This window comes from Anopheles coluzzii, chromosome 2 (assembly GCF_943734685.1).
Source record: "Anopheles coluzzii chromosome 2, AcolN3, whole genome shotgun sequence".
In the NCBI taxonomy this organism is placed as follows: domain Eukaryota; kingdom Metazoa; phylum Arthropoda; class Insecta; order Diptera; family Culicidae; genus Anopheles; species Anopheles coluzzii.
Genome location: NC_064670.1, coordinates 34452483 through 34480067, shown reverse-complemented (window position 1 = coordinate 34480067; position 27585 = coordinate 34452483). Strand labels below are relative to the sequence as shown.

The 27585-nt window shown below is 44.9% G+C and overlaps 3 protein-coding genes and 1 long non-coding RNA gene across 6 annotated transcripts in view; 2 read left to right on the top strand and 2 right to left on the bottom strand.

Moving 5' to 3' along the window:
- LOC120961065 (atrial natriuretic peptide receptor 3) overlaps positions 1-1671 on the top strand; it is a 54077-nt gene extending 52406 nt beyond the window's left edge. For both annotated transcript variants that reach the window (XM_040384672.2, XM_049606292.1), the window contains one exon: positions 1384-1671. In XM_040384672.2, the coding sequence (XP_040240606.2) occupies positions 1384-1388 (5 nt within the window). In that variant the 3' untranslated portion in view covers positions 1389-1671. The remainder of the gene's footprint in view (positions 1-1383) is intronic.
- A 278-nt stretch (positions 1672-1949) lies between these two features.
- Positions 1950-27585, top strand: part of LOC120961064 (atrial natriuretic peptide receptor 1) — a 38375-nt gene continuing 12739 nt past the window's right edge. Inside the window, exons 1-10 of one of the 2 annotated variants that reach the window (XM_040384670.2) lie at positions 1950-2680; positions 6655-7053; positions 19429-19543; positions 20697-20841; positions 22804-23103; positions 23185-23320; positions 23410-23621; positions 23699-24194; positions 24272-24427; positions 25368-25542. In XM_040384670.2, coding sequence (XP_040240604.2) covers positions 2056-2680; positions 6655-7053; positions 19429-19543; positions 20697-20841; positions 22804-23103; positions 23185-23320; positions 23410-23621; positions 23699-24194; positions 24272-24427; positions 25368-25542 — 2759 coding nt within the window. In that variant the 5' untranslated portion in view covers positions 1950-2055. Of the gene's footprint in view, positions 2681-6654; positions 7054-13566; positions 13572-19428; positions 19544-20696; positions 20842-22803; positions 23104-23184; positions 23321-23409; positions 23622-23698; positions 24195-24271; positions 24428-25367; positions 25543-27585 lie in introns of those variants that run through there. The other variant, XM_049606291.1, reaches the window with a different exon arrangement.
- LOC120961066 (uncharacterized) lies at positions 21721-22840 on the bottom strand. The gene is made up of 2 exons (XR_007452008.1): positions 22192-22840; positions 21721-22111 (listed from the first exon to the last, which is right to left on the bottom strand). It is a non-coding gene; the product is annotated as an uncharacterized LOC120961066 (long non-coding RNA).
- Positions 24435-25361, bottom strand: LOC125906384 (uncharacterized). The gene has a single exon (XM_049606293.1). It carries the CDS (start codon positions 25147-25149, stop codon positions 24442-24444), a length of 708 nt encoding a protein of 235 aa, XP_049462250.1. The 5' UTR covers positions 25150-25361; the 3' UTR covers positions 24435-24441.

Genomic DNA, 27585 nt, shown 5'->3' with positions numbered 1-27585 from the left:
AACATTGTTTTAAATTCTCCTAACAAAGTACCGCCCGCTGTGAATATTCATCGTTTCCCATACAAATCAACTCACTTAACAGGTTGAGTAATCGAGTAAATTTTAAAATCCTCCAACCTGCACTCAGGTGAAATCTAAAAAAAAAGAAGCGGCAGCGAACCGAAATTCAAAACAAAACATAAAAAAGCACACACGCACACACATAATTGCCATCAGCATTAGGCACGGCGAAAGGGACACAGCAGCCGCCGTAACAGCGGGTTGGCTGGCTGGCTGCTGGCTGGCGAACGGTTTCAATTAAGCAACTGTCGTTTGCAAATGAGTGGTTCGCACGCCGGTTTCAATTTTTTGTGTGTTCAATTTTTCAACGGATCAAGTTTACGATAAAACCGTACTTTGTGACCTCGCATCGCCTGTTGCTGGCGGGGCAATCAGTCAAAGTGTTACGAAATTATTTTCACCTCTCATCATGAAATTGTGATGGTGAGGCAGACGGCTGGCTATTCATGCCAGGAGTTTGGCACAAATTGGTTTAAAGCAAGAGGGAAAGTGACGAGCAGCGCTGTGAATGAAGGATTGTTTCATCTCAGCGTCTGGTCTCTGGCTGATCTATTGATGAGACCTTACGTTGCGATTGGCAGCTCTATTCTGGTACGGAGGCTTTTTTTGGGTTTCAAGATTTGCACACAAAAATAGACCTATTTTAAATAGATGAGCAGCATAATAATGCTACACCATTTGACATTTTCAGTTGTAATTAATAGCATTTTGATTGACGTTTTGAAATAGTTAATGATACCACAAATCAATTGGGATTTTAGAATACATTTTTTCTAGCGAACCTTACCCTATCTTGACCACAATAGAAGGTCTCGTCATTATTTATCTCATAAGACCAAAGCTTTATCGATCTTTTATCTTGTGGCTCGTGTTCAATCAACCACTCGAAATACCGCCAAATTCCAACTAAACACAACTGCGTTTTAATATTCATTATCGCTCAGAGACGTCTCTCGTTGGTTGTAAGGGTGAAGTGAAAGCTTTCCCCCACAAATGTATCCTCCTCTTAGTATAAAGTGTCAACACCAGTACTCTCTCACACATCCCTCGCGCCTAACCCACGCTGTGCCGTTTGATAAGTGCTTCAGACGGCCAACTTCCCCACGCGTAACACAGCTTCATCGACAACGTTCGCTTGTGTACAACAGTTCGGGAATGGCAAAACGAGGTCGATTAAAATGAAAAAGAGCAAAGACACATCTACCAAAACATCCCGCCGTAACATCACCGAACCATAACCGATCGTAAAATTCGATAGACCATTTCGGTGCGCCGGCATGGGCGCGAACCACTTTTCCATAATCGTATTATTTCTCTGCCCAGGATAGGAGTATACCGAGCATCAGCGCATCACACCGGAGGAGAAGCGGTGAAAACGTCACGCAAATGTTAATGACAGGCTGGTGATATCAGAACAGTTTCCCCCCCCCCCCCCCCCTTTGCCCCAGGCTGACAAGCGCCGAAAAGGGTTGAAATAGATCGTGAAGCAGATGTCTGGTCGTGGTGAATCAGTGAAGCGTACAGTATAAACAGCTCGCCTTTGCAAGTGCAAAACATCCGGGAGTGTACAGTGGTAGTGTTGTACCGTGTTCTCGAGCGCAGCGAATTGGTTCGATACAGTGAGTGGTGTAAAAAAAATAAAGGGCGGAAAATAGTTTTTACCCACCAACCGTAATGGTGCGGTCATATCGATGTAAATAATAATGAGGTTCTGATAAATGTGTGTGCAATGTGTCACTGTGGTGTGTTTGTAAGTGATACTGGGTGGATGGTGTGACCAGAAAGTGGGAAAGTGTGTGTGTGAGTTTTTGATCGCAAAAAGTAAAAAAAAGGTGGTAATCAGTTCCTACGCCACCACCCCAGAACCCCGTGACGATGATGGTGTGCGGTTAATTTTACCGGTAATGCTGTGTGGATGGTGCAGCCGTGTGAAACCGTGTGTGTGCAAAGCATAAATCGGTAGTGTGCGGTGTAGTGTGTATCCTCACCACTAGCATGTCGGCCCGTGCGAACGATGATTGGGGCCGTGCTGTGGTGCGGTGTTGTGTGACACTATTGCTCTACGTACTCGCTTCATCCGTACCGGGGCATGAACGGACATCCCTCGTGTACGGATCGATCGACAGTGGCACGGTGGCGGCGCAGCTTGCAACGCGCAATAGCACCAACTATCATCTGCTCTCTAGTGATAATGGCAGTAATAGTAGTCACCCGAGTGATCCGTCACCATTGGCAGCTGTCACCGTGACAGCACCAAGGGATGGCAACCACTTTGTGAACCGATCATCACGTGACACTGTCGGCGAGGCTCCGTACGACGATGGGTGCGATCATGTACGAGCAAATACTGGCATTGTGAATCAACACCCCAGGATCGCCGATGATACGCAGGGTAACTACGTCAAATTTGCCATACTGCTGCCGAAAAAGCCGAGCAAAAACCGTGACATACGCATCCTGTCCACGGTGCTGCCGGTGATCGAGATGGCCACGCGCGTGGTGACGGCACCCGGTGGTTTGCTACAGAACTTGCGCATCGAAATCGACTACCGGGATACGCAGTGTTCGTCGACGTACGGCGCACTGGGAGCGTTCGATATATTTCTCAAGCGTAAACCAGGTGATGTTAACGTGTGTCCCTTTAAGGGTTTCCTGTGACCCGTGCGCCCAGTGGCGCTTTATTGTTTGACGGAACGTGGATGATAGCAACGGAAGTTCAGGAATCAAATCGAATGGGAATGGAGTGGGATGAACGCTTGGTTATGAATCGTAGCTTCCTTTCAGAGTAATTAAAATGACTTCCAATTGCCTTAAGGGATTTCGTCCGGAATATGATTTCTAATGTTACCGTATCTTAACAATGGAAGTCTAATTAGTGCTCTCTACCTTTCAAGTAATCTCTTTATCCTGGAGCATTAATTTAATGATCTAGCTCGAGATGAATGGTTGTATATTAAGCATGTAATCTCACCTCAGCTCGGAAATCTCCGATAGGGACCACACCAAATATTTCTACTCGCGTCCTGCTGATAGTCGACATGAACCACCCGAGTTATTCGAGAGAAAGGCATTACGTTTGTTAAACAACTTCCTACTCTGTCGTCGTGTTCTGCTCATGACAAACCAACCGATTGTGAACGGCTCGGCCACACACTAGAGAAGCAATAATAAGTCAACAACCGTTAACGGGGAAGCCATTGTACGTTGATTAATGCGGCATAATTTAAATCACACATTATTCTAAAATTAACATATCAATCGAAAAACATAACGACTCTGCCCGTGAGTTGTGTCCACCGCTGCCACTGTGTTGTTTTGGTTTCCTTATCCGGCGCTACAACCGCGTTGTTTTGGTTTCTGTGCGGCAGTATCTTGTAAGCCTCCTAATCTACAACATCACAAATCTATCGTCCAAATAGCACAAATTGAAGCAAAACTTGACAGCCACCGCTTCTAGGCATATTATTCACTCGGCAAACGGTTTGACAATTGATTTGCAATAAATCAAACGTTCGGCTTCGCTTGACAGATCTCAGCGACTTGTTTCTGATCATTTGGAATGTTTTGTTTTTTTTTTTGCTTCTCCCCTTTCCACCGCGCTTTGATGGATCATGCCCGTAAGGTGGCTTGAGATTTGGAGAAGGGCGAGCTCCAGACGAGTTCCCCACGCCCCAGGAGGGGCACGTGCAGCAACATGGCCGGTGATTTGTCAGCAAACCCTCCAAAAATCCCTTTCTGACAAATAGCTTCGCCGTTTCTTGAGAGGCGGCTCAAATGACCTTCAATCATTTCGGGGGCAGATTTTCGTTTTCCCTGCTCCAAGGCTGTTCAATTTATTATGGCCAATGTTGGAGTGTGGTAGAATTTGCTCGTCCATGAACTTAGTTTGCTTCTTTAACAAAAGCGGTTCCTATAGCAGTGAATGCAATTTTAAGGTACTTCCCACCTGAGTTCACCTAATTTATAACACCTTAGTATATTGAACATTCTCGCGGAGTGTATCGATATGTTGTTGACGCGGTCATAATAATAATATCCCTTTTCCACCAGTTTCCTCTTCTTGCCAGATATTCGTAGGTTTTATTTTTATTCCCAACACGCGACCCCATCGGAAAACACACACCCACACACCTGCCAGACCCTGTTCTCGGCCAGCGCACAGCACACAACACAGCTCAGCTGTTGCGCAGAGTGGTGGTGACCCTCGTTCGCCTCGCCGGCAACATCCAAACAACATCGCAACGGTTTGGATGCGCCCCAACACCGCACACTGGCAACCAGATTTCCAACCGAAAAAAAAACCCTTCCCTCTCCCCCTCACCTGGTACCGGTCGGGTTAAAGGAACCACCGTCTCTTAAAACGGGCACAACAGGTCGTGCACGGAGCGCGCTCGCGGTGGTGTCATGCTCCGTGTGCTGCCCGCCTGCCAGCGTTGTGTCTCGAGGGTGGCGAAAGTGAAAGGTGACAGACGGCCGGAAGGTTAAGTTACGAAAGGCCAACTCGCATGCATCTGAACCTTTTGGTATGGTGTTGCTTTCTTTCCTTTGCTCTCTTTCTTGCTCTTGCGTACAAACCCATTTGCTCGGTTGTAGATTTTTGAAGACATTTCCATGATGCGGAATTTGGTCCAGCTTTGCTGAAGGCCCCTTCGTATACAACGCTTTGTAACATTAATAATCTTTCCTTTTCTACTTTTCTACACTTTAACTCTCCATCTTCTGGCACGGAAGCGATAGTAGTTTTAATCGATGCAAAAGAGAAAAAAGTACCCGCACTGAGGTTCCATTAATTTCAATAGCTCCATAGTTCAACTTAATTACCCACCAGAGAGATTCAGAATTGGCAGTGTAATTGAACGGCTTCAAATCGCGCTAACAAGCGGCCCGTTTTTTCCGGTAGCAAAAACTGTCAACTACCCTTACTTTTACTTTCTTCCCACACACAGACACACACTCACACAGTTACACGCACGAGCAGAAGATAAGAAACCACTTGCGAAAGTGAACTTCCCTTGGCCTTTTAGCCACCGCTTCACGGACTCTGCATGTACACAGGCAGGCAGCAGAAGCAAGAATCTGAGTGTGGTGTAAGTCGTTACTTTGTAGAAAGGATGCTTGTGGCACTTGTGTCGTTTTGTGTGTGTGTTTTTTCTTTCTTCCATTCGAATCGTCTTGCTCCTCCTTTGCTTACGTTTTTTTAAAAGGTTACTCTCTTGCATGGTTCATTAATTGGGCGATCCTTTTTCTGCCTTTCGCCCCTCCGTACGACGACAGTAATGGCAAAGAACCAAACCAACTGTATCGTTTGCGGGGTTCGCTCGTGTTTCCGTGTCTGTTTTCGAACGGTGGTAGATGTAGATTGCGATTCGGCTTTACTCCATTTCGGTGAAGATCGAGTGCAGCTTCACACAGCTATTAGCTGTTTGCCTTTGGTTACCCAATGGATGGAGAAAGAAAACGAGGCAGTAAATTAAAAGCTCGCATGAGTGTCCTTTCCCAAAAATAAGCAAACAAACAAAAAAACAAAAGAAACACTACTTACTTTCCACACTATCGCGAGAAGCGAGAAGGATATGCGATTGCACGCTCTGGAGTTCATCTTTGTGAGCCATTGTGTTGTCCCTGGCTTTCGATATCGGCTCAACGTCCGTACTTTCTCCACACTTTCACGTCCGATACAGACACTTACTTCCTTACCGGGCATACTGGCGGTGCATTCTCTTCACTTATCACGGACACCGCTCCACAACAAAAAAAAGCATTCTCTGGAGCAGTTGAAATAAATTACGTTACTCAACTAAGCGCCTAGTTGCTGTCATCACATAAATTCCACACTTTCTTAAGTCCAGTCTGTTGCCGACTGCCATCTTTGGGCTTTGGGTAATTGGGACGAACGATCCCGCGGGACTGCCTGATGCCAGGCGACAGCGACAAATGCAGGTGGAGGTGTCCTTCAGCTGGACCTTCCATTTACATGTCCACTTTGGTTCGTCCGTTTTGAGTTGTGCAGTTAAGCGGTGATGCTATCGCTTAGCAAACCCCATGAACTTCTATAATAATCGGCTCAATTAAGGGCCTGTTTTTTTTTCAATTGTCCCTTAGCACTGAATCGGATCTATTCTTGTCGCGCGATGAAAAATCGAAGGTGAACCCACACAATTTACGCGATCGTGCTATTTTTGTCCTATTTATGACCCATTCCTCGCGCGTCTCAGGGTCAACCCTGCTAGGCCAAACTGGAGGGACAGCGTGCTCTTTCTGAAAGCCCATGAAATTCCACCTCGGCACGATAATTTGCGATCGCTTGCATACGTAACGAGTGTGCAGAGTTAACCTTGACATGTAAGAGGGAGAGGGTGCAGCGGAAGGGTGCTGGTGCTATTGATAATGTAGGTGTCCTTTCCCACCGTGGTGCGGTAATGTTGTTTATGCTACCATCGATTTGATTCCGAGAACTTCCCGTCCCGTTCTGTCACAGCAGCAGCGTTCAAAGCCAACATTTCTTCCCAAATCTCAACAACAATCCCCTCTGTTCCTTCCTACGCTCTTTCTTACGCTTTGCCAAACGAAAAACACCCGCGGACAACCCTGCAGATGTGTTCTTTGGTCCGATCTGCGACTACGTGATTGCACCGATCGCCCGCTACAGCTCCGTCTGGGGCATTCCGCTAATCACGTCCGGCGGGCTGACCGAAGCGTTCACGCTCAAAGCGCCCCACTACCGGACGCTGACGCGCATGATGGGCAACTACCACGCGTTCGGGCTGATGATGCGCGAAATTCACCGGCACTACAACTGGACGATCCAGGCGTACCTGTACCATGAGTTTGACGAAAAGTCCGGGCGCGGCTTCACCGACTGCTCGATGGCGATCACCTCCATCAACCGGGCGATCGGCGGCAACGAAACATCGTCCGGGACCTTCGACGAGGAGACGGCCAAGTATGCCGATTACCTTCGACTGCTGCGTAATATCAAGAAGCGGGCAAGAAGTAAGTATTGCAATTTCGTTCGTGTAGCAGTAAACGCTCTCGGTACATCCGCTGCCCAGGTGCGCGGTAGTAGTGCACCGGTGCCCTGGTTTTGATTGGTTTGTTTTCGGTTTTGTTTTCTTCTGTTCTGTTTTTTGTGTGCTTTTTGTTCCTTTATGCGTGGATGAGCTGTAGTTTGCATTAATCACCCACTGACCAGATGACCTTATCACACTTTCATCATCGTTCTTACAGCCTTGCTCCCTAAGCTGTCTCAAGGGTAGACACTGTTGGACGGTTGGATGGGGCATTGTTGATTCTATTTACAATAAAAACAATGATCTCTTTCAGTAATTGCATTTTAAAATGTAGCTGTGATTAAGGTCTGTTAAGTGGCAGCAAATGATCCCATTCGATCGTTGAACTTTTGGACAATTGTTAACATTCTATCGCTCTAAATGTTCATGATGGAATGCATTCTTTGAATGAACTTGAATGATCCTTTCAAGTTATAAACTACAAGAAAGCGTTCCAATGCGAATCGGGTCAGTTTCTTTTGGGGAGAAAAACAAGAAAATCAAACCGTGCCACTCGTGCAATGCTAAATCTCACTGCTGCAGTTCCTAAAAATGGAACTTAAATGCGGTAACGAAGAACCGCTGTTGCGGTTATACAGTTGTTTGGTTTGGTTCAACTCTACCACGCAGAAGTATTTTTACCTCAATTTTGTACTGCATACCCCTCTCACACACACATATATACTCACCAATTTTCCACACTGCCTGTCTTTCCGGTAATTCCTTGGGTGTGGATTTCATTGCACCATGCTGCCAAAAACGTGCAAACTTGCCAAACATCGATGATCGATTTGGAAACGTTAGCCACAGTTTTGGATGACACAGTCGCCAACCAATTGGTCGGCAGCGCCACCATCCCCGAATTATCCTGCTTCGGTTAACTCAACGTGATAGACTAAAACCCTGGCACTAAACAAGTCTCGGGCATAATTTAAACGTGACTAATTGCTTGTGAAACATATGCACTACACTCAACGGACTATTCCGGTATGCCCATTGAGTTTGTATGGCACACATATTTCTAAAAAAATACGAAATAAGAGCATATCTCATAGCAGGTGACTCTTTTCATTGATTATGATGTGATCGTATTAAATATAGTTCCAATTTTCTCGTCAGTTTTTCATATATATTTTTAAAACAAATATGTGGTGTACTAAACAAATATACATGTCATATTACTTTCAATTTAGCTGGTCTCGTAGTACAGTCGTCAACTCGTACGACTTAACAACATGCCTGTCATGGGTTCAATCCCCAAATAGACCGCGCTGCCATACGTAGGATTGACTATCCTGCTATGGGGGGGGGGGATCAATTAGTCACTGAAAGCCAAGCCCACAAGTGGGTACAGGCAGGCCTTGACCGACACCGGTTGTTGAGCCAAAGAAGAAGAAGAAGATTACTTTCAATTAACAACTATAACAGACAACTCAAACATAAAAGCAATGGTATAACATGCCTAATTTTCGTTCAAGCCGCACCTTATCACGGCGTTAATGGAGTCCTTTAAATCCTTCTGATGGAATTTAATTCGCGTATTGTCTCAATTTATACGGAATTCAGTCTCATCTTATATTTGTGTTGTCAAACGTTATCTTATGGATAAATTCAATTAAATTTAATTTTGCATTACCGGTGATCTGTTTTCAATGTTATCGGTTTTCTTATAGAGTAAATAATCATCCAGGAGATCTCATAATACTTCCCAGGATTGAAGACACTTATTATCAAAGGAAACTCCGGACGCGGTTCTTGCTATGTATGTCTTGATTGAATATGTTGCTATGAAGTTGATTATATATTGATCATTCCGGGTTTCCAGCCCAGGTTTTCCGGGCGACAAACAAGCCTTGTGAGTGTTTTCGGGTTAGATCGGGCATACGCAGTATTTTTGGTTATTTCCATCTGCGTGTAGAGTTACGTTTCATTACACTGATCGGATATTGGTGCTTTCTTTGAAATCGGGCATATGTTGCATTTGTATTGTCTTGGGTTATGATACTGGCGTGGCACCGTACTGTTTGCTGTATAGCCAATTTACTATAAAGCTAATCACGCTGTAACAGAAAATCATAACACTGACAAAATCAATTTAAATTGAAAAGCTATTTGTCTACGCGCAACTCAATGAGGAAAAGACAACTCACTTCCGCATCTCTCCTGTTTTATTTTTCTTCGCTTACATTTGCGTCACATCTCTTCTCAAGCTTGTCATGAACACTCGCATGATTGTACAGCGTGTACCTACTGCAGCTAATAGCTACATAAAGAGCATAGTATGTGCCATAACTTACTTCCTACGGCATCTCCTACAGTACAAAAGGCGCATAACTATCATAGGAAAGCTTTTCGAAATCACTCAATCCGTTCCAGCACTTAAAAGCGCCCAAGTGCTTCACAAAGTCCCATTTTGCGGTGAAACTCTTCTCCAATACGCATAAGTGCTTCCGTTCTTGCCAACGTGTGCCCTATCAATTTCAGATCCGTTCTTTACGCTTTATGACTTGTCAATGGGGTTTGCATTTATCATGAATGCGAAGGTCTGATCGGTTTCTGTGGCCACCCGGGTTTTGGGGACGATTGGCTTGATCGGTTTTATTTGCAACCGGTGTACATCGGTTCGTTGTTCCCCCGGTGCTGCGTGACAAAGAAACTAGGACGGTCCGAAGAACGTGTCCGAAGGCAAAGAGCTTCCTACAGTCGTCTCACAATCCGAGCCTTTCTACCACTCAGTCGTCAAAAGCCTCGGGAAAAGGGTGAAAATGATTTTATTTGCAAAGTCATCATCCTCATCCTCATCGCCACCAGCAGCTGTAGGCTTTTTCAGCTGACATCAGCAGCACGCAAAGTGGGTTGCGGAAACAGCCTACCACAGGCAAAAATTCAGCGCATGGGAAAACTCCTTTCCCTAGGAGCGTGTACACATTATGAATTTCACCAAAGGATAATCGCTCATGCGCTTCATATCTCTTATCCTCTTCCCCCACCACTCGGCTCGAAAAGCCCCGAGTACGGGAACTTTTAGTGATTTATGGATTTACGATGGATTGTCTGTGGTTTATAGGCACTGGTAGGCTTGTTAATGGTTCGTTCATTGTTTTCTGATCAGAGAGAGAAAGAGAGGGAGAGAAAGCGAGGAAGCTCCTTAACACGAGCCACCGATTTTGCATTTATGCACGAACAAAGTGTTGCTTGCCTTATGGGTGTGACATTTCATCACGTTCCATTTCGATTATGATCGATTATGGGTCAATAAACTGGATGGAATAAAAATGGCACACTTTTAAACAATGACAAACATCTCTATCCAGTACAGTGAACTTCGTTGTACTTTACCAATCAAACCGTAATCATGTTTCCCTTTTCAATATTTGTTGTTCCTTCTGTTGATCTCTGTTTACTTTACCGTTTTTTTTAATTTTTATCTCTTCATCATCTATCATTTTACTCATCTACATGCTCACTGATTCAGTCATTTTTTCTACTTTTCTCCCATTTCGCCACGCTTACGCTCTCATTGCAGTTCATTTGTATCGTCGGGATTTGGTAGGTGCGTGCCTCATTCTTGAAACTTACACTCTACAAACAGCCGATTGTTCAAGCACACATACACTACGCATGATCGAACGTTACAGCACATCCCACGGCTCGATTGTTGTTGATTGAATGTCGTTATTTATCAGCTTGCTCAAACAATTGCATTTGCGTGAGATGTGTATTTACGCTTCTTTGATCCTTAATTATCAATATTTACCGTCCGTTAAATCATTCGTAATTGTTTAAGACGAGACATGATAGTGTAAAGCACCTTGTGGAACCATTTTCATGCTTCATCCGCTTTGATCTGTCTTTACACAAACACTTCGCCTCTTCACTCGTAACATTCTCTTCTGTCAGCTCAATTAAATATCCTGCGAACGAACTTTGCAAACAGTGCGCCATTGAATCTGCTCAACTCGAAGCTGCTCGATAAAAGTGTAAATTTTAATTACCGAAAAATTGAAATTGATAACCTTAAAATGATTCCAGGTAACGGGCATTTAATCCGACCGGCAAAGTTTCTTAGCAAAAAACGGGCAGTCAACAGCTTACTCCCTTTACCCCTGGAGCCCATGGAGAGTTTAGGGACTTATTTTTCGTAGCTACGTATCCTCGTCGTCATTTTCCCCTCCACATTTTCCGATACTGTGTTCTATAATCCGGACGAAAACTTGCCGTATCACTTTCGTTGTCCAGAAGCTTCCAGCTCACTGCCACTGCCGGTTGGGTGTTAAGTTGTGTCGTCCTGTTTTACGGATTAGTACATGGCTTATCCGTTGCCGACCCGTTATCGTCTCTATTTGGAGGAAAAGTTGAAGCTATGGAAGCTTTGGGAATATTCCCAAAGGCAGATTTCTTACAGCATCTCGCCTTACCCCACCCGCCAGCTGTCGCTAAGCAAGCAACTTTTCCGACGGAGAAAATTAATAACAAACTAGTGCGGCTTTCGAAGGGACTAACTAACGCCGCACAAATGGGAAGAATTTTGTAAGAAGGACATACTTTGCTTGGGGATAGTTTCTAGACGTACGCTTCCGGGTTGTCGTTCGTTCGCTTTACAGTGAAAAATCTGCAGTCTTTTTTAGCACTCTGATGCTTCCTACCACGATAAAACTGCGGACAGAGCGGGAATGAATACGACTTGGACGGGCTCTATTATTTACCCCTCCAGGGGAAGTGAACCTTTAAGACACTGTGGCAAACATTCCTCGCGTCTATGCTTCATCGCGAAAGCGACAACCGGTCGAACGACGAGAACGGCTGGTACACCAAATCGGATGCAAGAAACAAACCAAACAAAAAACAACTAACAGAAAAATGGAACGATCTTTTTTTTTGCTCCTCCAATCCTCCAACCTTTTCGTTTTATCCATTAAGCCGTGTTTTCTTTTGTTTTGCGTTTTCGCTCACTATTGTTAGCTTTTCATTATTGCCACCAGTGCAAACGGTACGCTCACGGATGCTTCCGGAATTTCGAACGGACCGACGAACCGGTGACACTATTTTTTGCCGCTGCCTCGGTACGTGCCTTCCGTCATCCGGAAACGGCCTGTCCGGGATGGATATAGAGATGCCTGTTCAGAATTATTTGCCCGCAGAAAACACATCTTCTTCATCATCATAAACGCATCTTCTTGGCGCTAGAGCGAGCCACCTTCCACCAGCTAGTGTAGCTGTACCGATCGCGTGTAAAAAAAAGCAACAGAAACAAACACGTATTCCCTTCCCAAGAAAACTTCCCAAAATGAACCATGTCAACGTATCGATCGAACCTGTCACTCTGTTGGGACTGTGTGTCTTTGAAACTTTTTTGCAGAGTCGGGAGTCTTGTGGTACAAACATTGCAAAATTATATACACGAAAGATCGTGCACACCTTACCTTAGCTTCGGTACATTCGAACGACAAGAGCCGCACTATTCCTACCCAGGTAGACGGCCCATTTATGAGCAAACCGTTGCCACACAACAGCACCCATACGCTGGGTGCCAAACACGGGCAGGGCTGAAACGACAAGATGCTGCCACTATTCATGTCATTGCTTCAAAGCGAAACATAGTTTGCACTCTAGCACGATTTGCTCTCACTTCACCCACAGGCGATGCATCCTGCTGTCGCTCCGTGCAGGACGCCGTTGCACCCACGTGGCCGTGCCATGGCCGTGTCCGTACATGCGAGCATATATTAAAGCACTTAAAAACTCGACCACTTTCTTGCGTTGCTCTATGGCATGTCGGCTTGGGTCCACTGTCCCGCCGCAAACCATGGCACATCGTCGTGGAGTGAGAAGAATTCTGCTGCAATGATTAAACTTCAGCGGGCTCCATTATGGGAGTAATGGCTTTAATTAAATGTTTGAGTTTGAGAAGCGTGCCGTGGTAAGTGTGCAATGTTTATTTTCTACGAGCTGCTGCAGCCGAAATTGTTTTATCGGTGTTTTCTTTTTTTTTTGTTGTCATTGAATATTTGAAACATGTTTAAAATTAAATTTTATCATTCTGCTTTCGTGGTGTTTTACTTTTTTGTACTTTTGTTTTGCTTCTTTGCATAACCGTCGATGGGGATGCTAATGTTCTTGTAAGGTTTTCTAGGGTGTAATTTAAAATGGTTGGATTGTGTGCTTGTTGACTGCTTCACAAAGACTCGATTTGTTTTTATATCATTTATCTCTTGTCGACAAATAGATAACAAGTTTGTGTTAAATTTTACAAATTTATTTTAAGTTATTTGCTTTAATCCACTGACTCAATATTATTGAGGAGAGTAAAAAAGTAATTCAAAATATCATGTAGCATACTTTCAGGCGCTCCTCACAGCAGAGTGATTTTTTAGCTATTTTTTAATTTTTTACATTTGTTTACAAACTTCAGTAAAGCAATATAAGACACTACGCAAGCTTTATTTTCATGCAGCTATGCAAGTCCCAAAATATTCGCATTTTGTACTATTATGATTTTAAATATTTTGAGCGACAAATCCACTTTACGGCGACGGCTTCGTCTGTGTGTAACCTTTCACTTATTTTGAATTCCATAATCTACCCACTTTATCAACAACAAATCACTCCCTAACGAGGTGCAGAAAAACAGGGCGTACGATCCATCTCCAAGAGCTCTCGTTCAACAATTTATAACAACCCACATTTGTTTGTCAAAATTCAATCCCAACATTCTCCCAAGATATCAACCTTTCCTCCCCTACCGATAGCGTTCCTTGCTGTGCTTCCTTGAAATTGTACCCCCGGCCGATGCGCGGTTCCAGCTTCTTCTCCACTACGACGAAGAAACAGAAACAATAAACATTGAACTCACCCGATAGCCCACCAACGGCAAATTGTTCGATGATGAAAGTGAAATAGATTTGGCAAATCACGATGATATTGCGAACAACGCGTAGACTACCACCGGCATTCCGGTGGTAGCATACCAGCAGACAAAACCATACAGAGGAACACACCGAATCAGATCCGACAGCCGAGCATAAGGGAAAAACGGCCTCTTCCCGGTTGCACCTGTCTCGGTTGGTAACAGACAGCAGGAAATTACTTTTCCATGGGACACGTAATTATGCCGGAAAAAAGGAGTTCTTGCCAACCAAAATCAGCGGAACCGGTGCAACGTGAGCAAACAAGAATAAACCAACCTGTTTGAGCTGTTTGTGTTTGCTTGCTTAAATTGGATTGTCCCTTCAAACAGTGCTGTGAAGTTATGGGTTCACCCATAACTATTACAAATTATAAATCAATTGAATCGTAATCATTAAATTTGTAAGCAACGTTAAACTATACACCACGCTTCGTTCTGTAACTACAAAACAGATGCTTTCTCGTGTGAAACAGCAAAAAAGACAGGCTGCGCGTGTTCCATGTTGCTCCATTTTCTACCACCGTATCATCATTTTCCGGAAACAAACGAAAATCCTTCCAGTGCGATGAAGGACTGGAAAAGAGCGCAGTTTGATCCTGCCTAGATACATCCGATCCCGGAGGTCGGGTTGGATGTTTGAGTTGTCCCAGATTTAATCCATTGTATAGTCGTTGCCTCTCCTGCGAGGTAAGAGCTCGTTACCGAAGGAATGAAACGGCAAAGTTTTGCGTTTAGAAAATTTACCGGGACGGTTCTTCCGCTGTTTTCTGAAAAGACTTGGGATAGATTTGGGTTCAATTTTCTTATTTTGCTTACTGTGCTGTGCCACATCTCGGGCAGGAAAAGGATGACGATGATGATGGTATGATCGCCCCGTCCGAAAAGGAAGCTTTATCAGTTTTCTATTTTATTTCCGGCGTACGGCCGGGGTACAGGGAATATTTTTAAGTGTTTTTGAAGTGTACAAAGAAACACTTTCAACTCTTTGATGGTACAATGAACGCGCTAACCACAAAAAAGCCCTTCTAAAGAAAGGGAAAAGAGAATTGTTTTCTAAATTGTGGGAAATTAGATACATCCTTTATTCTGCGCAAGCAATATAGCAAATCTGAAACGAAACTATTTCAAACACGAAAAACACACATTTCGTGTTGGTAGAATAAGGTCCTCTTGTTCTAGTATAGCGCCCAGTTGTAGTGTAGAAAAAAAAACATTAATTTTAACACCAATCCCGGTACAGCTTTACAGCACTGGGAGTTTTTTTTGTGCCATTCCTTTCTGCATGGTCCATTTCTTTTCAGTCCCCTTCCAGCGCTTGAGGACGAGATATTTTCAGAAACCGTCGCATAAATCATTTCCATTATGACGCCTTCAGTGTGTATGTGTGCTTTTCTATTTACCGGCGGTATTTTTTGCCACTGTTTTGCAGATGATAAGCAAGGTCTTGTCATAACTTAACCCTGCTCGTGTCCCTTTTTCGTTGGTACGTTATGCGTTTGGGTTTTTTTTGTGATTGGGGCTCGGGTTCCTTCTCCTTGGGGGCACCGAAAACAATACCATCCCCGAAAGCAAACACCAACAAAACATTTGTGCCCGCGGTCGGTTTGTTTGTGCACACATTGTGTGTGAAAATCCCTTTCCCCCAGCTCCGATTGCAAAACAACAGCATAAGTTCAGCTTCCAGAAATACCTTTGATTCGCTGCATTATGGCATAATCTTCGAAGCTCACCAAGCGGATACCGGATGGTGGTGATGGTGGTTCAAATTTCCACGAACCGGCACGCTCAGTGATTGGAGAAGACAGAACTGTGACTAAAACACGGAGTCACATCATCCATAACCCCCGCAGCCTGTAGCCGCCATACGTGCACACGTCATTTTGTGGCTTATGTAAGCCGGGAAATGGTTCCGGCAAGGACGAATGACGAACCCATTTCGCCTCGCTCGGTGGTGTACGATTACACCCTCACAGATAATAGATAACCGGCGCAAACCAAAGCACACAGCAGAAAAAAACCCCTTCCGGAAAGCTAGAAAAGGGTTTTCAAGGGGCGAGTTAGCCTGATCACAACTTATGGTTTTCAATGGAACCACCGCCCGTGAACCAGCTCTCGTGCACCCTGACGGTGGTAATGACCGTTGGGTTGAACGTTTATTAATTTAGCGCTTGAATTAGCAGCCGAGAAGCTTTGCGCTGCCGGACTTTTGCTGCGTTGGTGTTCGGGTTTGGGGGAGTTAAAAATGGACCAGAAAGGAGTGTAAAGAAGTTTCGAAAGCTTGGGTGTAAACAAAGGGATAACATAAATTTGGTAAATGATTATTTACGATGGAAGGGAGAGAATTTCCGAGCACTGGGCGGGAAGCTTTCAATTTAAAGCTATTTTAAGGGGGTGTCGACTTTCGGGAGCTTTGGTAAATGGTTTCTTTTTGTTGGGAAGTTATGGAACTGGTTGCACATTTGAAGTACATTTTACGATCCTCCGAGATAGATTCGGGTTGCCGGTAGAATGCGTTTACATTTTGTTCACATATTTCTGTTGGACATTTTAAATATGTTAAATTTAATGCACTGTGATGACCATTCCAAACAATTTACTAATTTATTCCACGACACAACTTTGCTTCCCGCAAAAGGATTGCTAGCATGAGTAGCTTGGTTCAGCTCTACACCAAACAAGTTGCCCGAAATATGCTTTATCTGAATATTGCCATAAGCACACCAGTGCTTTGTTATTTTTCCCCTACTAACCAAATAGTTTACTGTGCCTGACTTTTTGGAGGGAAATTGCATTCATTTCTCCCAGGAAAGCAAACATTTGTGGTTTCAAAAAAGCACACCCAGTCCAGTTACCAGTGTTTGCCGGACTAAACCATTGCCCCTGGTTTTACCCAAACAAACGTTAACGCTAACACAGCAGGGAGTTTTTCCCAAAACTATTATACAAGTGGGTGCAGATAACGGGCATGAGCTACGGGTTGAAAGCATGCAGCCACGAGAGAAAACGTGCATTGCAGGTGCATAGGATAGTTTGCAACAAACCTGGGGGAAAATATAGCTTTCCCTCCTTCTGTTTCAGTTTGATACAGTCCTCTTTTATAATATTTCCTGAAAGCTTAAAAGCATTTCAACTTTGTAGCATCGCCAAAAACAATACACTAATGGCATTAATGATAGTAAAAACGAAACAAAACAATCCACCTAACCGTGCAACCAGACATACCGAAGCAATTTCACGCCGTGAATCGTGAAAAAATAGCCAAATAACATGGCTGAAACTTTTCACGCCTAGATATATCTATACAACTGTCATCCTGTATGGTGCGATTGCGATTGTTCGATGAAATGCCAAATTTTTTTCGCGCCCGCATGTGGTGTGAAAATATTCGCCATGAAACGGATTGTTTTTTTGTCAAATTTCCATCGAACGTCATCGAATGTAATCGATTTTCATTTCCTCCTTTAATTTCATTTTATTTTAATATCTGTCATGAAGGCCAAATAGCGAATATTTAAAGCTAATTCTTAAAATAAATAAAACTAAACTAACTTCGATCCAACAACTAAAAAGATAAAATATAGAGCACAAAAAGATTTCAAATAACAGAACACTTTCCGTTTAAAGTTCGTAGGTGGAAATTTCAGTCTGTCAGCTGTTTGCATTGTATAGCAGTTTTCGAGCAGCTATCTAATTGAGTATAATATACAGGTGGGCTTATCCCAAGGTGTATGAATTTAGAAGGCTGTTTTTTATTGCTTCAGCTTCTGAATGAAGATTTAAAGCGTGTTTTATGTATTCGTCAAGCCTCCAGAAAGCTTGTTTGAGCAAAAGTTTTCAACCGTTCTGTCAAAAAATGATGTTCAAATTTGGTTATAAAAAACATGCTATGCGACCACCTGGACTACATATACTTTGATTCCATATTCCACCACCTGATCTCTCTAATGCACCTTGGGGTACATGTAAACAACACCGTATTTTGCCATTTTTTCGAGCAGGTACTCGAATCTAATTCTAGCTTTAAGGCTAGAATAAACTAGACTGAAAATCGCAGGCTAGTTTTGTGTGTGGTTTTGTATGGAGTGTTTACATGATTTCAGCCTCGAACTGTCAAATTCCATACAAAAAGCTGACTAGAATCGTGAAGGGCCCCAATACTAGCATATTTAATAATTGGTCGCACCAGATCATCGTAAAGATTTTTTTAAATAGCTTTGATCTCTAACGATGGAGGTAAAACGTAAAAGAAACCTTTCACGGCGCGACGCCATTTGGCGGAACGTCTAGTTGCACGGTAGCGTGTCATGGTCAATGTTGTGCAAAGTTGTTTTCTCTTGTTTGTATTCCATGGGCAGTTCAAGCTCAGTGCATTTCACCCAACCCCCCCCCCCCCCCTCTCCTTCCTGATAGGAAAATGCTTTCTATGTTATGTGTTCAAAAATGAACTAAAAGCTTACACGCTTTGTTGCCATGCAAGTGAATTTTACCGGAAGGTTTACAAAAATGCTCCACGAATTGCACACAAAAAGTACAACAAAACTTAAAATCGTGCATACGTTGTACTAAATAGAATAAAAATACGTAACAAATTTTATGATACTGAAAGCATAATAATTTGAAAGTCTATGCAAAGCTTTCATGCAAGGCAACTGCTGCCTTCGGAGAATTATATATTTAACACAGTTTCATAGAAATAAGAATTTTATTTTGTGCAAAACTTCAAGCACCAGCGTTAGCTCACTACCATCTAAATTACTCACTGGCACATTCCTTAACCCTGGCAGGGCACAGCCGTCTATGTAATCCGACGTGCTGCATTTTTTCGTCCGAAAAATATGAAACTTAATTGATGGGACAAAATTCGCGACCAGCGTGACAGATTATCCATTACGCAGAAGCAAGTGTACGCGCACTTTTTCCTCCCTCACGAGGGCCTAATTCTTGTTGCAAAATCTTGTTTGCAAAACAACGTTTACGAAACAGGATTTGTTTTTTTTTGTTCCTATGTTTGGTTTTACAAATCTTTCGAATGTTTGCCTTCCACTGAAAAAGCTTTTCGGCTACAAACAGCTATTAAAGCAACTACAAATAGCCGCGACCCACTCGCCCACCCTGAACACAAGCTCCTGCGACACATTCCACAAGAACCCCTCCCCCCCCCCCCCCCCACCACAATCACCCTCTTCCCCCATTAGACAACGCTTAGCGCAATTGCGCGAAAATCAATCGTCGTCGAACTCGCCGGTCCCCTTGGTTGGTTGGAGGAGCGGCATGTTTGTTCTAGCTTTTCGGTGTTTGCCAGCATCTTTCACCATTTGTGCGCATCGCTACTTAACGGTTTCTTATCGTACCCTACGCAAACGTCTTATCATCTTCTTCATTTTTTTTTGTTTTCTTATTTTTACCTTGCAGTTGTCATCATGTGTGCCAGCCCGTCGACAATACGGGAAATTATGCTAGCGGCCGCCGAACTCAACATGGTCAACAGTGGCGAGTACGTGTTCTTCAACATTGAAATCTTTGGAAGGTACGTTATGGAACGAAGGGAGGGGACGGTGAGGGGAAGAAGGAATCAATCTCACGGTTTTCCTATTTCCATTTGTTTGTTTGACAATGTAGAGGGGGAGGATTATCCCCTCATTCTAGCGTAATGTGTGCGGGAGGCGAGGTTTCAATTGAATGGGAAAAGGAGCTTTTGGTGTTCGGTTGGGTGGTGCTTTATTAGATTTTTTCGCGGAAAGCAAACGAGTATCTTTTTCATGTGTAAATAATGCAACAATCCATCAATCTTAATACCCAAATTGAATCCTTTTCCTTTTTTATTGATCTATCAATTCCACCAGTCTGAATTTATATCAACAGTAAACATTATCATTTCAATTTAATCAAAAATTTCATGCTGCTTTTAAAATATTCTCAATTTCATCCAGACCACTTCTGGATTTGCAATTCAGTTTCATTTTCCTATTATATCCTACTCTATAAATGTTCACCTTGAAAATGAAATTTAAATATGTAAAAAAATATTAAAATGATGCTAGTGCATGCTTCTTTACATTACTTTTTTGTCGTACTACTATGAACTATGAGCGTAAAATAATGCCTTTCTTCATCCATGCTGCAAATCCCAGTCTCCACCCCCCCTCCCCCTCCCCAAACACGTATCAAATTTTGCAACCAGTGCCGGTTTATCAAAATCTTTCCAGCATCGTTTCAACTCAACTACTAGCTTCTAGCGCATACTTGAGGGACCTTAAATCCGACCCAAGTCGGACTACCGTTGTGTCTAACCATGCTCTTCGTATGCTGCTCCAGTTCCACTTGAAATCTCCTTCGCGTACGAAGATCCACCGCATCGACAGTCCCAAAGGCGGGCTCCCACCCCGCACTAGAGAGACACAGTGTATTAGGTTAAACCGGAGCGACCGAGAAATTTCCATTTCATTTTCGTAATAACCCACCCACCCGGTTGCGTTGGTTGTCCTTTTTTTTTTGTTTTGTTTTATGCTTCTCACTGTTCCCTCACCAACCCTGCATCATCCCCTTCATCGAACCGAAGATATGATGGGTCTTGTTTCGCATTCAAATTCATTCATCTTTTTCGCTCGTGTTTTATATCTCGTTCATTTTTGCAACTCCCAATCGGCGACACTGCCACCGTGTACCGTACACACCCACAGCATGACGGCCACGAAACAGCCACCCTGGTACGCCAAAAACGACACCGACGAGCGCAACCAGAAGGCGAAGGAAGCGTTCACCGCCCTGCTACAGGTGGTTGCCCGCGAACCGGAGGACGAAGAGTATCGTCAGTTTTCCAAGGAGGTAAGTTCCCCTCTCTCTCCACGCTCTAGTTTTCGCTGGCAGGTGCTGCGGGTGGTTTTCCGCTTCCAAGTGGTCAAGGTTTTGACGGAGTGGGTTTATGTTGGGAATGGGCGGGCAAAGTCTGTTTCAATTACCGCTCATCACACTGGGCATTACAACAACCACCAGGGAGGGGAAGCATGGAAAAAGAGTTGACGAGTTGCAGTAGCAGAAAGTATGCCGGGAAGTGACCCCTTTAACACACCCATGAGCAGGGGAACGAGAACTGACCCTGTGCTGGCAGCACGGGGATTAAGGCTGGTAGGAAAAGTTTACGATGGAGCTTCGCAACGTGATAGAAACCCGCATTCAGCAGTTTGTCTGCTGGTTTGGTGGTCAAATTCTCTCTCTTTTTAACTCTCTCTCTCTCTCTTTCTCTCTCTTGCTCTGAACCCTTTTTAAATCCCTCCTTCAATTGTGTCTCATCTCTTGGGGCAACTATGACAAATGTCAAGCAAATGTGAAGGAACAAGTTTAGTTGCCTGGGGAAATTGTCATGACGTACTTGATTTAATTTTTCCCCATCCCATACGTTACATCCAGGGAGGGAAACGCCATGCTCCCTCCCCAGTAAGTCAGTGACGGTCCAGTTTTGCTGTCATACTGAAAGTAATAACATTCTTTCTCTATCTTCATCTAATACGACGAACTGCCTGTGCAAGGAAAAGTTGTCGAGTGAAGGGAGCCCCCTCCCAAAGCGAACGGGGAAATGTTGCCTTATTGGGCGTTATCTCCTAGCCGTTGTCTTTTCGAACCCGTCGGAATTTGACTAAGAATGTGTTTCCAGTAAAAAGTTTTTTCAATGGGGGTTTGGTAATAAATTGTAAAACTATTCCAAGATGCGTTGCAAGACTCGTAAATCGATTTTACGATGGGAATTTTAATGCATAAAAGTTTACCCGGAACACTCACTCTCTGACTAGAAGCAGCTGAAGAGTTTCTTTGCCCAGTTCTGAGGGATGTATTGGCTTTTGGGATTGTTTTTTTATGGTTTTCCGGTCCAAAAATTACGAATAAGTTTAAAATTCTCTAATATTCCGTTCAACTTATTAAACGCACATTCTCACAGTAAATCTTGGGGCCGTCGGGTTATAATCTAACGCAGCAAAATAGTTCCTTCAGCGCCTAAGCCGCGTCCCATCCGTATTAATCTTTAGTTAGCACTGCGGCTTACAAAAAGTCCCTTTCAGCAGCTCCACTTCGAAAGCAATTACGGGTTTTAATCCAGCGGCTGAAAGAAGAAAAAAGAAAGACTAAAGTTAAAATAAAACCCTCTTCCCCATTATAAAGGCGCGGCTCTCTTTGCTTTACCGAAGCTCCTCTGATGCTGAAGTGCACTGGCCGAGTGTCGTCGATTCCTGTGTCGGCAACACTGCGGTTCACACCACTTCACTAGTTCTCAGAATTTGAGCGCCACACCGCACACCAGTTTGACCACTTTTCCGGTTTGCTTTCATTAAAGGGAAAAGGCAAAAACAAAGCAAAAATGTAGAACCGATTTCCACGCTGGTTAGAAAATCTCCCACCGATCCGGTGGAATGAAGCAGTTTAAAATCCTATTTTCTTCGATTTTGCTTCCGCTCCTTCGGTCTGCGTGCTGCAGGCGGGCGCATTCGGAAATCCCCTCCATATCCAATCCAATCGCTCTCGTACGGTACGTGACGGGAATTGTAAGACCCAATCTGCGCCCTCCCTCCCTCACCCCTCGGTGTGAAGATGCACGTCCTCTTGTTAGAGTATGGTTCCAGTATGCTTGCCACGCGCGCGATCCGAGTGGGTTTGTCTTGGCTTAAATGAGATTATGTGTCCCTTTCTGCGCATTAGACGCGGTTTCAGATTCGATTTGCTTTGCATTGGGGTTTTTTTTATTTGACTTTCACACACACACACGCACACACACACTCATGCGTGGTCTTGTTTTAGGTGAAGGAACTGACCAAGACAAAGTACAACCACACGTACGCCGAGGATGAGCCCGTGTCAACGTTTGTGACGGCCTTCTACGATGCGGTACTGCTGTACGCGTACGCCCTCAATGACAGCATTGCGCAGCTCGGGGTGGAGCGCGCCCTCCGGCAGCCCATCAACGGTACGCACCTGGCCCAGCTGATGTGGGGCCGAAGCTTTAAGGGCATTACCGGCAACGTGACGATAGACTCGAACGGTGACCGTATATCGAATTATTCCCTGCTCGATCTGAACCCCGAGACGGGACTGTTTGAGGTGAGTAACCGGCGGGAGGAGGAGGTCATTCCTTTCCAGGTGGTGTTTTTTACCGCAATATTCTTCTCATCTTCCTTTCAGGTCGTGGCAAACTATTACTACGGCGGTGGGTTGCAGTTTGTCGAGGGTAAAGCCATCCACTGGGCAGGCGATCGCACAAAGGCACCGCCAGACCGACCGACCTGCGGTTTCGATGGGTCCCTCTGTCCGGATAATTGTAAGCATTACTTCCACACCTCCCGTCCAGGGGATTCCTTCGACACAAACTTAACGATCCTTCCTCTGCTTTCCTTCATCCTCACATAGCACTGCCCGGCTATGCCATACTGTCGCTCGTGCTTGGGGTTTGTGTCGTCTGCATGGGCATCGCGTCCATCGTGGGCTATCGGCACTACAAGCTCGAGGCGGAAATTAACTCCATGACCTGGAAGGTGAACCCGAACGATGTGCTGTCGTGCAATCCGAGCCGCGGCCATCGGGGCAGCTTCCACTCGATGGTGAAGCGGGGCAGCCAAGCCGTAAGTAGCGCGCGTTAGAAAGCACCCCGGCAATCGAAAGAAACAACCAATCGATAGTCGCTTCCATTCCCTTGCAGACGATCTACTCCGAGGATCTTAACTCGCTGCCCGGCGATCGGCAGATCTACATCCACTTCGGCTTCTACAAGGGCTGCAAGGTGGCGATCAAGAAGATCAACGTACAAAACCTCAGCCTCACCCGGTCGCTGATGCTGGAGTTCAAGCGCATGAAGGACATCCAGCACGACCATCTGGTGCGGTTCTACGGCGCCTGTCTCGATCTGCACCCGGAACCGTTTATTCTGACCGAGTACTGCCCGAAGGGTTCGCTGCAGGACATACTGGAGAACGAAACGATCAAGCTGGACTGGATGTTTAAGATCTCGCTGATGCACGACATCGTCAAGGGGATGGCGTTCCTGCACTCGACCGATCTGCACTCGCACGGTTCGCTCAAGTCGTCCAACTGTGTGGTGGATTCGAGGTTCGTGCTAAAGGTGACGGACTTTGGGCTGCATCAGCTGCGCCGCAGCACCGACGATGCCGACATCGAGAGCTATGCCTACTGGCAAAGTATGTGGTTTTTGCTTGCGAAAACGCTCTTAAAAGCAATGTTAAGCCTCACGATGTGTTGCACAATCTATTTGCAGAGCTGCTGTGGACCGCTCCGGAACTGCTGCGCGATCCCCAGTGTCCGCCGGCGGGCAGCCAGAAAGGTGACGTCTACTCGTTCGGCATCATCATCCAGGAGATTGTATCGCGCCAGGGTCCGTTCTATCTCGGCACCGAGGAGAAATCTCCCAAAGGTAAGCAGTGCAGCTTAAGCATCCGACCAGCGCTGACCGCGGCGTCGACGACGGCGACGACCTCCACACCACGCCAGAAAGCAGCAGATGGAAGGATCGAACATATTCCTCCGGCTGCGGGTCGGTTCCGGTAGCTGGCGATTTGCTTCCTCCAAATCATCTAACCACTGCAGCCGCGGCTGCTTCCACTGTTCCCCTCGGGTCGATCGTTCGGCCGCCATCTTGCGCAGCGAATCTTCGATCACTTGCTCCCAATTTTTCACCACCGGTATCTTGTACAGACCGAGCAGCTGCTTTGGATGCGAGCTTCGTCGCAGATAGTTACTAACGAGCTCCTTGAACGGGTGGCGCTCCTTCGGCCGATACTCAACGACACTGCCCTGCCTGACCGGGCTGATGGGATTGTCGAACATTATCAACTTTGGCCGTGCTTCCGCCTGCCGGCTTGGGCCCGCAGCTTCGTGCGCCGGTGGTTCAACTCGCAGATCTGCATCATCCTGCTCTAGCCTCTCCTGTTCGCGCCGTAGCTTTAAGAGATACTCGGAAAACTCGGACTTGCGCGGTATTTCATAGATTTTGTAGCGCGATTTTTTTAGAACTGCTTTGACAGGTGCGCCAGACGATGGTCCTGCGGCAGGGTCCTGTTCGAAGGAGGAGCCTCGTGCACGCTCCAACGGGCGCAATTGAATCGTAACCTTTTTGCCCGGTTTTTTCGGTGGCATTTTTTATTTTCCCGTTGGCAACACTATCTACTACGGTATAGCAATTTGGAGTCAAAGCTTTTCACACAAAATTTGTCTCCTTCATATCAACAAATAAACAATCGATAGGAAGATGCGAACAACAACTATTCTAGATGATGTATACGTTTACGTTTCCAAAATATCAAGGCCTTCTAGATGGGATGGTAATATTTCGCTATTTTATGTGTCAATTGCAGAAATTATTAAACTAGTCAGAGACGGGCCGGGAATATTGGACGCTCCCTTCCGGCCAAAGGTGGACGAGTCGTCGTACGAGGATGTAAACAACATCATGATCAAATGCTGGTCAGAGGAACCGACAGACCGACCCGACTTTAGTGGGCTCAAAACCATCATCAGAAAAATTAACAAGTAAGTGACCAGTTTCCGCATGTTGTTCGTTAATTCAATAAGCTTTAGTCTGCACATTCACTTTTTGAATACTATTACTAATGAGTACATCATATTGGGCGTGTTAGACTTGCCCTGTTCAAAGGCACAATTTCTACCAATATGAAGCAAAACTTCTCATAAAGCGCTCCCGCTCATCAATCAAAATACATCGAAATGTGTACCAAAATAAAGCTTTGCCTTTCCTTCTGTTGCCTTCAAGAGCAGCAAGCCAATACCCAGTCCCGATTCTCGCCCGACGGTAATTGAGTGCTCAATGGGACGGCTAATGAAAGTGAGCAGCACGCATCATCTTTACGCTTACCATTCAGCGCGATTCAGCATGGACGGCACAGAAGCATGCCAGGCGAACGATAATCAATCTGGCGAATCGAATCGAATCGAACCATGGCAGGGCCGGTGATTTTCGGACCGAAATAGAGGAAGCCAATCAGCAAAAGCGATAGAAAGAAAGACGCTACTTATGGTGCTCGTTTTTCTGCTTCACCAGGGTGAAGAAAAGCTCGCCTAACGTGCATGGAGGCGCATGGTAGATTTGGCCACTTGTGAAGGGAAAGTTGCCTGCTGCTGGAAAGGAAAACCCGAGACATCCTTCCCTTTACACCTTTTGCCGCACTGGGGCGCGGGTTTCTACGTTGTCCTTTTTTGGTGCTTTTCTTCCCTTCACTCCGACAACTTAGTACTTGAGAGTTTCACTTGCTCCTGAAACCATGTTTCGCAGCTGATTAACTTTCCCTAGTTTGTACAGAATTAAATCAAATTGGTCCGTGTATGTGTGTGTGTGTGCGTTTGTGTGCCAGTTCTTCTTTTTTCTTCCCATTTGCTTTATATTCATCAGCTCAACCTCTAAGCGGAAGTTCCAACATAATAATGATAAAAATCTGGTTACTTCATTTTAACACTCGCTCCAATGACCGTCCTTCCAGTCTCTGCATTGTGTCCCTGTACCTTGTCGTTTGGGCAGCCGTTAAAAGAAAATGCCGATGGCAGGAAATTGTATCAAATCGTTGCCAATTTGTCTACCACCGGCTGCTGTTGGCTGTTTGTCTGTCTGTCTGTCTGCATATCTGTCTGTCCGGCCCGGATCACTCGTTCCCATCTCCTTCCAGAGTAGCAAAGGAACGACAAATTGAATTTGTTCCAAAAGCACTGTGAACGGAGAGAGTTTTTTGTTTGCTTTACTTTCACTATAAGTTAAAATATTCATAATATATAGTATAAATATTCACCATGCCGAGGGGGACAGCGATTAAAACTGAACTGAACGCGAAGTGCGCCAAGCCAGTCAATAGAGTATTGCCGGAAGGAGAGTTAATGTGCAGATTAAACATTCATTTACTTACACTATCAAGCAGAACAGAAGAGTTTTTGCACAAGTCTGCCTTACAGAGTATTTAAAGTTTAATGTCGTAAAATTGTTATAACAAGCAAAACGAGACCTTTAGTAATTGGTGGACCAAGAAACAGCATTTTTGCAAAAATTGCGGATTATGCTGCTTAACATTTGTTTATATATTTTATATAAATGTATTCTTTCGTAGACTTACTTACTCCTGAGAATCTGGCCACAGCATCTCTTACACATCCATCACTCGCTGAGGGCAACACACCATTCTAGCAATATTCTATCGTTCGATTAACCCTTCCAGTCTTTCACCTTTCGCTCACCTGCTCGAAGAACGGTATAATGTTGCACTCATTTAACCTGCTATCGAACAGCTCAATCAAAAGTGCCGGCACCATCTGCAGCACCACACACGACATACGAAGCGTGTACCGGTGATCGAGCACCGCTCCCGTCTGCTTCCTTATTTCATCACCTCGAAAGCGTAAACTATGCAATAAACATCAAGCTTTCACCAACCACACACACACACACACACAGAGGTCTTTCGCTCATGCAACGAGTTTGAAAAAAGGGGAACCAAAACAGCTTTCAAAGGTGTTTCGGTGCCGCTTGTGCACACACCGCACACACACACGGCACACGGATCATGGTGGAAA